General features: G+C 41.8%; 1 protein-coding gene and 1 long non-coding RNA gene across 3 annotated transcripts; both read left to right on the top strand.

The window, feature by feature from the left end:
- Positions 1–1,498: 1,498 nt before the first annotated feature.
- On the top strand, positions 1,499–8,090 carry LOC309524493 (protein PTHB1-like). Of its 2 annotated transcripts, none has more exons than XM_082242435.1 (5): positions 1,499–2,747; positions 4,762–4,885; positions 5,208–5,358; positions 6,392–6,456; positions 7,906–8,090. In XM_082242435.1, exons 2-5 carry the CDS (start codon positions 4,774–4,776, stop codon positions 8,073–8,075), a joined length of 498 nt encoding a protein of 165 aa, XP_082098561.1. In that variant the 5' UTR covers positions 1,499–2,747; positions 4,762–4,773; the 3' UTR covers positions 8,076–8,090. The 2 variants fall into 2 exon arrangements, with proteins under 2 accessions (XP_082098561.1, XP_082098562.1); XM_082242436.1 differs by lacking the exon at positions 1,499–2,747 and adding an exon at positions 3,537–3,655.
- Positions 8,091–9,215: 1,125 nt separating this feature from the next.
- On the top strand, positions 9,216–9,789 carry LOC309524492. The gene is made up of 2 exons (XR_014215945.1): positions 9,216–9,310; positions 9,681–9,789. It is a non-coding gene; the product is annotated as an uncharacterized lncRNA (long non-coding RNA).
- Positions 9,790–11,784: the final 1,995 nt, after the last annotated feature.

Genomic DNA, 11,784 nt, shown 5'->3' with positions numbered 1-11,784 from the left:
TACTAATATGGGAAAGCAAACAAGCTTCAGCAGCACACACAGATAAGCTAATGTAATATATACATTATTGATTATTCCATTTCTGACCACTGTAGAAATTTGCCTCTTTAGAAACTAAGTAGTACATACACAATTCAAGCACAGAAGGCGGCTGAGGGTATTCCTAAATTTACTACCAAACAGAGTACAGTGGTACCTCGGGTTATGAACTTAATTTGTTCCGGAGGTCCATTCTTAACCTGAAACCGTTCTTAACCTGAGGTGCGCTTTCGCTAATGGGGCCTCCTGCTGCTGCCATGCTGCTGGCGTGCGATTTCCATTCTCTAACTACTTCCGGGTTAGTGGAGTTCGTAACCTGAAGTGTTTGTAACCTGAGGTACCACTGTATTATGATGCTTGCATAATAATGAAACCAAGGAGGCACGGAGCAAATAGAACAAATAAATAAGGAGACCCAATAAAAGCTATAATCTATGCTGTGGATGTTTCAACCTCTGCAATTAGAATCAAACTGGTAACAGCATACTTATCTAACAACATCAAGGAATAGAATGCACAAATTATATTTTGGCTACAATTGTGGATTTTGTGATATTGTCAGAGGTGGGCTGCGTTAGGTCTTGTTAGAGGCTTGATACAGCTTAAACCTCATCTCCTTGGAGTCTCTCAGTGGTGGGTGGGTGCCTTTCCTTTCTGCAGGAGAGCAGTAATGGAGGGGGGAGAAGCAAAAGGAATAGAATAGATTTGGAAAGAAAAGCTATTTAGAAAATGAAGCATTGCCTCAGTGTAGGACATACAGCAGCAATTGACAGGGAACACTTTCTGGGATATAACGCAGAGGCGAGCTAAGAAAGAAATGGGTACTGAGGGAGGAAGAAAGGGAGCTCAACAATGAGAAGAATCTCAGTCCTCCTATATTAGGAGTCATGGACTCACCAAAACCCCTCTGAAAGTTTGGGAGCTTTGATGGCACTCATAAATTGGCTGCTCACATCTGGGGGGATGATTACAGAACAAGGAGGACCCTATAAATGTAGAATTTGGAGAATACAAAAAGGACATGCAGTAAAAGTCTCTCAGCCCCACTCACCTCACAGAGTGTTTGTTGTGGGGGAGGAAGGGAAAGGAGAATGTTAGCCGCTTTGAGACTCCTTAAAGGGAGTGAAAGGCGGGATATCAAATCCAAACTCTTCTTCTTCTTCTTCTTCTTCTAAAATTTGGCAGTGTGGAGTGCTGTTGCTGTTCAGCGTTCCAGGCAACCTGCCATGCTTTCTTCCAGGAAAACCTACTCTATTCCTCATGCCCCCTGGTTTCTGACACACAGCCCCAGTTGGCTAGCAGTTTGGACCTACATGCAGGCACTGATGCTCTCATACAGCTGTCTCTCTCTCTCCCCCCCTTTTTTTCTCAGGTGTCCCTGAATTGAGTTTGACGGGAGACCAATTATTTGTTTATTTCAGAAAACTTATACACCGCTTGACCGCGAGAAGGGGGGGGGGTAACGAAAACCGAAAAGCAACCGCTCGAAGCGCTGCGATGGCAGCGGGGCTTTACTCCCGAGTAAACAGCGCCTCGGCAGCGCGCTCCTACCATCTCTATAATCTTGGTCTTCCTGCCCGTCTTCTTCTTTATGGTGAAGATGTACTGGGCCAGGACCACCCCGCCGACCAGGGCGCACACGCTGGCGCTGGCCACCGCTCCCATCCTGGCCACGGCGCTCTTGTCCATGGCGGCGGAAACCTCTCGCCACGCTCCGGCCTCGCGGGGTGAGGGGGAAACCCAGAGGGAGAAGAAGCCTTACGTTCAGGTGGCGGAGGCGGGCAAGTGCCCCGCACAGCCTCACGCCGGTCTTCCTCTCAGCCGGTCGCCTTCCTCTCTCTCCCTCTCCGTCGGCGGCGAGAGCGGGCGAGCGCGCATGCGCCACCGCCAACCGCCGAGATGAGCGGCCGTTGGCCCCACGCGCGCTCTCTCTTGACAGTTGAGGCGGGAGAAACCATTCCGACTTACGGGACGGGGGTGGTGGCCCTCTTTTCTCTCTCTCCTCCTCGAGACAAAACGTCGGCAATTAGGAGAGGAGGTTGCGGAGGGAGGTTGGTCCTTTTACGCCGCTAGGCGCGACAGGGGATGGAGACGGACGCTGGGCGCTTCCTCTCCTCCTAATAGTACAGTCCAACCGGAAGCTCGCCGAGACTACATCCCCCAGCATGCTCTGCGTCTCTTAGAACGCAGCTGCTGTAACGTTTCCGCTCTCCTCAGCGCCTTTCTCGGACGGCAGGAGGGGGCGGGGTCGGCGTTGGTTGCTGAGGCGCTATGACAACGGGAGCAAAAATGGCGGCGGGCAGGGCTGGCTAGGGAGTACCTGAGGCGTTCTTCCCCCGCGCGCCCCGTTTACCAACAGACACCCCCCATTCCTTCCTTGTAATAACAGCTTCTGCTTGGGGTAGTCCCCCCCTCCCGCTCCCCTATCCATCTCTCTCTCTCTTTATTTGCGTCTTTGCTTATCTCCCTCATGGGTCCCGTTAGCATCCTCCTGCCCCAAAGGTAGCGCCGCGAGAGGGTGCTTGTGACAAGGACGTCGGCGCCCTGTCTCGGCCCCCGTGACAGGCAAACGGCGCTCTTGCGGCCCGTGAGGGAGTCTCGGGATGAGGCGCTCGCCTTAATGCGCACCCGGCTCCCTGCTGTGGATCTGCGGGAGGAGGGCGCAGGTGGGGAGAAGAAAAGGGTTTCCCAATGTTGGGAATAGTCAGGTAAGTTAACGCCCTACATCCTTTCAAATGTGCTTGGAGGAGTGTTGTGTTTTCGTTACTGTTACGTATTTTGTGTTTTTATCTTGTGTGTCTATGCCGTGAACCAGACCTGAGATCTTCAGTTGAACAGCAATATACAAATTCAATGAATTTAATAATCAGTAAATAAAATGAGCACGATCTCATGTCTTGTACTGTGCAAAGTAGAAGATCTGCTGCTGGAGACATTGCACAGCCTTGCCCTTTGCACTTTTTCTCAGAGATGCCGCCAGTCTCACTTCCCAAGGTAGGAAGTGTGCATAAAAGGCTGCAGCCTTGCAACCCGTTCAGTGTGTCCAGGTGAGCTCACAAGTAACAGCGCATAGGACTACCTCCTTGAGGTTGCGGTTCTGTGTACACTTTCCTGCAAATCTGTCCCATGGAACTCGGTGCAAATTCTCAGTACAAATGCTTTGGGTTGGGCTGCAGGGATAAATAAGCATAATGGCAACAAAACTCATGCACGGGAAAGAAGATATACCTGTGTGTACTATTTCTACAACACCAGGGTCTAGGGAATACCTCTATGTGGTGGACATTGCTGTTTCACTCAGAATGTTCAGGCCATTAACTGAAAACTGAGCAATTTCCTAAAAGTTTTTTGCAATCTTTTGAAACAAGTGATACGTTCGCTGTATTTGCCTAGAGACATTTATTGTGCTTTAGAGATTTATGCAAAATGTTATCTCTCCCTACCTTAGATCTTTCCAGTGTGCAATAAGAGTACTGAAGAAGCTGGCAAATTGTGTTTTTAGCATGCATTGCTGTAAATACGTGCATTAATGTGTGTAACCTAGTGTTGCTAAGCTAAGGCAAGGATTACTAAATCTCTAGCCTCTTTTCCTTTACTGCGTTCCAGTTAACTGCAGGCAGGTATTAGTGCAACCTATTTGTGTCTGACTGGATTCAGTTCCTTAGCTTGTGTCATAAGGGCAATTCAAGGCGATTAAAGTAGAGGAATAAATGCCTGCCTGTATATTGCTTCATTCCTATTTCATCATTGCCATGATGCTCCTCTCCACTCCTACTCACTGTCAGCCAGTCAGCATCCCATGGCTCAGTCCTCATTGGATTGTCTGTGGGTTTGTCCCCACCCCATCTTTTATCGTAAAAATATTTTGTATTTCTGCAAACATTGGTGTTCTCTCAGTCTTACAGATTCCTCCCTCTCATGGATGTGTGACTTCATTTATGTACTATTTTGGCTACATAAGTAATGGCATTCACAGACTGAACACTGGAAATAAAGTGAATTGCAATTATTTATTATATAGCACCTACAAGTGTACATATGCTAAGCTGCAAAATAGCTGTGCACTTAAGCAGAACGCACACCTTTGGATAATATGTTGCTGATCTACCTTTCCAAATGCAGCCCTTTATATCATGTTGAGTCCTGTTCCAGAGTGGCCATCAACCTTCAGGAACAGCCTTGCAAGGCCACAGTGGGAAAGAGGGGCAGGAAAGTTCTATTGCATAAATTGAGCTTCATACATGGCCCTATGGATACTGTGATTAAAGAATGACATAGAAATATTAGCAGCTCCTGCTGGGCTTTTTCTGTTTGTTTGTCCCAGGTGATTTTGAAGGAAATTTTAATTGCACAAGATAGATTGTTCTACTAGTCTGTTTGAGAGATAAATATACATTATTATAGCTTATTCTACCTAACTGCAATGGTCACTGTTCCATGGACAGCACAGTGCCCATTGTTTGCTTTGATCATACTGTCATTAAACTTCTCATTTAATAAATAAGAATAAAGCAACTAGTTGTTAGCATTTAGTGGCGTATATTGTTAGTATGTGCTGTATGTGGCCATGATTTATAATTCCTTTACCCCGTGAATGCACACAGGCTTCTAATTCATGCCCCCTGCCTGGATCTATAGTGTATCTCAAATTGCTTTTGAAGCCCCTCTGGAATGTGAAATTAGTTTAATTTTACATCACCTTGTTTTCTCCCCTCTCACTAGGGCTGAAGGAGAATGTCTTTATTTAAAGCCCGTGACTGGTGGTCTACAGTGGTGGGCAACAAAGAAGAATTTGATCAAGGATGCTTATGTGTTGCAAATGTTGACAATAGCAGCAGTGGACAAGGTAAACGGACTAAAATTATTGTGAAACTCTACACAGAGGGTGCACTCCCAAGCATATTTAGTGGGAAACACTTTCTGTTAAGCTTAAAAAGGTTTAATTTTGAGGAGATGTGCTTAGAATTGATATTTAATTCTGGAACTCTAAATGCAACTTGATGCGGTCCGTGTTTACATGCAAGTTCCACAGACTTCAGTAGAGCTTATTCCCAAGGAAGCATACATTGCATTGCAACCTTAAAGTTCCATCCTGTGTAGGAATAATGAGTCACCACATTTTCAATTGTGTAAGCTTCACTTAGTAATTGAATATGTTTGTTTTTCAGATAAAATAATTGTGGGCAGTTATACAGGGTTCCTTAGAATCTACAATCCCCATCCTATAAAACCTGGAGATGCTGCGCAAGCTGAAGATTTGCTCTTGGAAGTGCAGTTACCTGAGCCAATACTTCAAGTGGAAGTAGGAAAATTTGTTTCGTAAGTAAACAGTCAGTGTTGCCGCTAATGATCTTATTAATTGGGAAACTCTGAGTGAGTTTATCATTGGAGTCAATTTACTCTCTAAGGATTGACCTGGTTTATTTTATGAAGTGCCTTGGGGTTAAATTGGAACAATTATATATATAGATTCAAAATATGGATTTTGGGACATTTGTGTGTTTTTTTTAGTTGTCCTTCTGTGGCATTTTCCCAATCCCCAAGGTCATTATATCTGAACCAAGTATAATACTTATCTTTTTAATTAATTATGGTATGTATTCAACTTTTGAGGCAAACTTCATAAAGCAGTTTAAATAGCTTTGTTACAAATAGGCTATCAAAGGCAGGCTACCAAAAAACAAAACTTTTTTTTTTTAAAAACTACATCCTCTTCTATGGTGCAAGATGGTTCTCAGGTAACCCAGTGGTGGTAGTTTAAAGATACTGAAGCTACTTCAACTGGAACACCAGGATCTAGATAAAGGGCAGCTGTCTGAAAAACCATGGCACTTAAAATTTCCAGATGCCCTCATCTGGAGGGCACTTTAAATATTAAAATAATTGATGACAATAATAAATAAGTGCTGAAGAAAGCATAATGTAATTAATATACACCAGTTTGCAAGCAAGCTCGCTCTTTTTTCAGTCTTTTCAAAGAATATTGCATGTTTGCCATTGGTGTCTACAACTGGGTACTTGTTTCAATACTGTAGATCTGTCCCTGGTGTCCTCTATCTTCTTGTAGAAAGGCAACTGTCTTGCATGCATATCATAAAAGGATAAGCGAGCATTTTATTCCTAATACTCGTGAAGACAATATATATTTTAAAAGTTTCTAATAATTTGACAGGCATAAACACGCATATACAAACATGTCAAAAATATAGAGTGTGAAAACTCTTTCATGTCTGCTAAATAGCACAGGTTCTTAAACAAAGTTTACTAGAATTGTTGATAGTTTATTAGCCTCAGAGTAATGTACTTTTCTTAACGGTTGACTCATATTTTCTATTCTTTTCTTCCTTTGCAGTGGTATAGAACTGTTACATCTGGCTGTATTACACCCTAAAAAATTGTGTGTATATGCTGTCTCAGGTAAAAAAGGGGGGCTCTTCAGATTATTGTGACAACTTTTTCTCTTTCTCTATTCTCTGTACAAGTAAAAAAAATGCATATTCTGATCTGCTAATACCAAGTTAATTTTGAAATTATAAAAAGGTGTATAGTATGGGATTGGTCCTCGCCCATTTTGTCTCTTTGTATCTATGCTACTGAAAAGTAACTTTTGTCAAATAAATACAAAGTAATAAAAACAAACTAGGTAAAAGCAATAGTTAAAATACATCAAAACACATTTAGAACCAGCAATTAAAATACGTACAGTTTGCTCTGACAGCAGCCCAGTGATCAGCATCCTATGCACACCATAGTTTTCCAGTGGCATGTCTGAAGTGATGAAAGGTATAATACCTAGAAAAGGGCCATAAATAGGATGGCCCAAGCTCACCAAGGAGTTTGGTTTAAAGACCTGAAAGAGAATATAACTGGAGAACATAATAGGGGAGTCCTGGCAATGAGGAATAAAGCTTGAGGATGTATTTGCTTAGTCCTTTTTTTTTTAACAGAACAGTAACTATGACAATGAATAGCATGCAAGTCGTTTTAAATGAACAACTAACCTGCTAGTAAATGGCAGTATTTTAGCGGTTCTGTAGGCTTCCAGGTTTGCTTTCCTTATTTGGCAGAGGCCAATGCCATAAGTAGCAAATATGTATCTTAACCACAAGAACTGCAGCACCAACAAGAAAGCTTAGTCTTGTGGAAGGCCGCAATATGTAAAAATGATAATAAAATATAAATTCATATCAGACAGCTGAGTTCCAAAATAATGAATATAGTACAGTAATAATATATGTTGAGGTTATATTTTCACCATGGGTATGCCAAATGGCTGGTAAACAGATGTGCTCTCCTGTCTTGACAGAGTGTAAAGGACATGTGGCGATAAGGGGTAGAAAAACAGAAAGAGGTTCCTTAACGTCAAAATGTTGGCATTGCAATTATATTGTCTGAGGGAAATGTATCTCACTTTGCTTAGGTCATTTGATATGTATATACGCTTTGACATGCCATCCTGTTAAATATTAGACAGGTGCTGTCTTTGCTGTCTTTTTGGCTTCTCCTGAAGAGCTTCCTTGTCCCAGAAGCCTCTTAAGTAAAGACCTTTCCCAGTCTGCATCTCTATTGAATTTGTTTTTATATATTTTAATTGTTATATTGTTTGTGTTTGCTGCCCTGGGCTCCTTTGGGAGCAACGGCAGGATATACATTTGATAATAAATCAAATAATAACTATAGCATTCTGGCTTGCTCCAAATATGACTTTTTTACAGTGTAAGGTATAACTCAATGGAATCTTGATCCTAACATAATTACCATTATAAAAACAATAGTCTACAATTGCAATATAACCACAGCACAATATCTACTTAACACAGGAATTGGAAAATCCTACATATATGATACCTTCTCTATATTTAATAGGAAGCCTGGGAAACATTGACCATGGGAACCAATATCAGCTAAAGCGTATGTACGAACACAATCTTCAGAGAACAGCCTGCAACATGACTTACGGGCCATTTGGAGGCATAAAAGGTAAATTCTATATTATTATTGGTCTACTTTATGCTATCTATAGAACTCATATGTAATTTTGGCAAAATGCAGATTCTTCCTGATTTTGACTGTTTTAGGAGGCAGAATCAAGGACATCTTATGACAAAGTGATTAACGCTGCAATCCTAACCCCACGTATCTGGGAGTAAGTCCCATTGAATTCAGCAGAACTTCTTTATGAATAGGCTTAGTTAGGATTGCACTGTGAATTATGAGACTAGTGCCTCCTTACTACGTACAAAGGATGATGCTGTTTGCCTATCTTGTGGTCATATTTCCTTAGAGGTAGAATTTTTTTTTTTATAACTACAGTGGTACCTCAGGTTACATACGCTTCAGGTTACATACGCTTCAGGTTACAGACTCCACTAACCCAGAAATAGTGCTTCAGGTTAAGAACTTTGCTTCATGAATAAACATTCACAATTTTTTTACTGATAAGAATAAGCTAAACAGTTGGAGGATCTATGCAACTCTGTAACATGCAGAAAATAGCATTATTGGAGAAACCAAAGACTGGAACTGAGGGAAGTCGGGGTTTTTATGGGGGGAGGAAAAATGGGGGGGGGAATAAGGATATGTTTTTGGAAAATATGTTTTGTTATAATTTTGAGTAAAATTTATTTTTAAAAAAAGAACTTTGCTTCAGGATGAGAACAGAAATCGTGCTCCAGCGGCGCGGCAGTAGCAGAAGGCCCCATTAGCTAAAGTGGTGTTTCAGGTTAAGAAGAGTTTCAGGTTAAGTACGGACCTCCGGAACGAATTACAGTGGTGCCTCGCAAGACGAAATTAATTCGTTCTGTGAGTTTTTTCGTCTTGCGAATTTTTCGTCTTGCGAAGCACCTCTTCAAGCAATGCACCCTGGGTATTAACGGTTTTAAGAAAAAGAAAACAAACTTGCAAGACATTTTCGTCTTGCGAAGCAAGCCCATTGGGAAATTCGTCTTGCGAAGCAACTCAAAAAACCCAAAACTCTTTCGTCTTGCGAGTTTTTCATCTTGCGAGGTACTACTGTAAGTACTTAACCCGAGGTATCACTGTATAAGAGCAGCCACATTTGCTAGAATATGTGAGAGTGAATCAGTTCTTCTGATACATTGTTAACATGTGAGGATGAGTGCACTAGCTCTGCCCCCTGCCATCATTCTCCACAAATTGTAAGGTGAGCTTCTAAAGTGGAGAGTCTCCTGTACTTGTTTTTTGGCCATAATATGATCCTTTCATGTTAATATTAGTTGTACAGCAAGAAGCCTGCTTTTGACTACATACAGTGGTGCCTCGCAAGACGAAATTAATTCGTTCCGCGAGTTTTTTCGTCTTGCAGTTCTTTTCGTCTTGCAGTTCTTTTCGTCTTGCGAAGCACGGTGTCGGAAATTTTTTGGAAAAGCTTCAAAAATCACCAAAGTTTTCAAAAACCTCAAAAAAGGCTACCACACCGCGTGCTATGAGTTGCTCCTCGAAGTCAAGTCGCAACTGTATTAACGGTTTTAAGAAAAAGGAAACAAACTTGCAAGACGTTTCTGTCTTGCAAAGCAAGCCCATAGGGAAAATTGTCTTGCGAAGCAACTCAACCAAAAACCATTTCGTTTTGCAAGTTTTCTGTCTTGCAAGGCATTCGTCTTGCGAGGTACCACTGTAAGGTAGAATATGAATTACAGTTTTACGTGATGTGCATTAACAAATTTAACCACTAGAGGTCTCTGATGTGTTTCAGCCAGAATTGAAATGAAATAAAAATGTTTAAAAATATATTATAGCCCCTTGTTTCAGTCATAGGCAATGAATGTACAGGAAAGTGCACATCTCCTTGTGAACAGTGCCAGAATAATCAGGACTGGTTCAGGAGTTCATAGTTGGCATGTTAGTGTCTCAATTAGTGTCAGGACCAACACATGTGGCAGGACGCACATTGAATCTGGTTTTCTGTACAGAGTTTGTGAATGGATGATCTGTGGGTGAGCTAGAAATGTCTCAGTTGGCCTAATCAGTTTTGACTCTACGGCTGAGCATAAGCTGCACAGGGATGGAAGATCAATTAATATGGTCCATCTCAGGAGGCATATGGATTAAGATTATTTTCTGAGATCTTTTGATGATTCCCTGCTAACTTGGTCAGCAGCCCTGTCCCATTAGGTCCTGCTGAAGTCCTGGTCTCCACCTGGAATGAGGGGATGGCCTAATCTATCAATATGATCACTTTATGTGTTTATACAATTTTTTATACAATATAATAAAAACCTCTAAGCAGTTTACATAAAAAATACAGCAGCAGTCAATAAAATGTCTTAAACTGGATAAAAAGAAAACATAACTTCATATCACAAACAAAACTGAGCAGCATACCTTATATATAAACTAACAATCATAGTAAACATGTATTTTTAATGACTGTTTAAAGGTAATTTCTGCCTCTATCTCATGAATAACCCAAGGGACAACATTCCAGAGTGTGGATGCTGTCACCCAGCGGGTCTCCTCACATCTTAAACATTGCCTTGGTCTGTACTGGGGGAGGCAATCTGCCAGGTATCTTGGTCTCAGGTTGTCCACGGCTGTAAAGTTCAACGACGATACAGTGAACTTCGCTTGGTAGTTAGAACCCCTTGCAGATCTTTCAACACTTGCCACAACATGCGGAATGCCGGGCAGCCTTGCTGCTTAATTTTGCCTTAGTTGTAGCTTCCATACCTGGTAAAAGTGTTCTACTCATGCAGTTCATTATGGTGGTCTAATCATGAGGTTAGCAATGTATGGACCACTGTGGCAAAGCTATCCTTGTTCAAGAATGGTTGTAGCTGTTGCACAAACTAAAGTTGATATTAAGTACTCAGAGCCACTGAGGTCCCCTGTGCGGTCTGTCAGGAGAGGCCATGTCGTCCCTGGACCATTTCCTGGACGCAGTAGTGAAACTGATGAGGAGAAACAAGCTGAGGTTGAATCCTGGCAAGACAGAGGCATTGTAGGGGAGTGGTTCCCGTGTCTAAGAAATTTGACAGTTGCCGAACTTGGATGGAGTTGCACTCCATCTGAAGGAGCAGCTTCAGAATTTGTGGGTGCTTCTGGATCCAGCTCTGTCACTGGAAGCTCAGGTAGCATAATAAATAATACACAATAAAACAAAACAAAAAGGAAAGCCAATAACCCCCTCCCCCAAACATGTCATAAAAGTTGCCTCTCCTTTTGTTACGGCAATGCTGTAACCATTCGCTTTCTTATCTTGCAACTGAGGCTTAATGCCAAAATCAAGAATTTTGGAGAATAGAAAAACCAGCTCTGTGCTGTTGTACATTCTCAGTATAACATCTGGTGTAAATAACTAGGTTGTAAGTACATTACAAAGATTAGTTAAACCAATTCCTTGTGCTCTGCCAGCATATTCATACAGGACCTGTACTCTAGCTATGCAGACTTCATTTCTTATGGCTAGGTATTCCTTTAGTCTTAATTAGTGATTAATTTGCTTTTATAATATACGTTACACTCGATACGGGTTTCGTTGCACCAGCTATAGGATTTAATGTGATGAAAATAATTTGTCAAGCAACACCACAGTGGAGATCTTTAGTATGAATGATTCATACTGGTGATTTGTCATCATTGAGTGGACTTAAAACTTGCTAAATTTGTGTCGGGCAGTAGCTCTATCACATGTTGATTTTTTAATATGAAACGATGATCCACGGCAAGTTCATAGTAAAATGTTACGGTGGATCAGCCAATTGTGAGAATCAATCAAATATCTTT

This window comes from Podarcis vaucheri (assembly GCF_965113315.1).
Source record: "Podarcis vaucheri genome assembly, contig: HAP1_SCAFFOLD_352, whole genome shotgun sequence".
In the NCBI taxonomy this organism is placed as follows: domain Eukaryota; kingdom Metazoa; phylum Chordata; class Lepidosauria; order Squamata; family Lacertidae; genus Podarcis; species Podarcis vaucheri.
Note: the sequence above shows the minus strand (reverse complement) of the source record. Positions and strands in the feature narration are given on the sequence as shown.

Coding starts and splice junctions, on each gene's coding strand:
- LOC309524493 (XM_082242435.1), top strand. CDS start 4,774: ATGTCTTTATTTAAAGCCCGTGACTGGTGGTCTACAGTGGTGGGCAAC. Junction 4,886..5,207: donor CAATAGCAGCAGTGGACAAG/GTAAACGGACTA, acceptor TTTGTTTTTCAG/ATAAAATAATTGTGGGCAGT. Junction 5,359..6,391: donor GAAGTAGGAAAATTTGTTTC/GTAAGTAAACAG, acceptor CTTCCTTTGCAG/TGGTATAGAACTGTTACATC.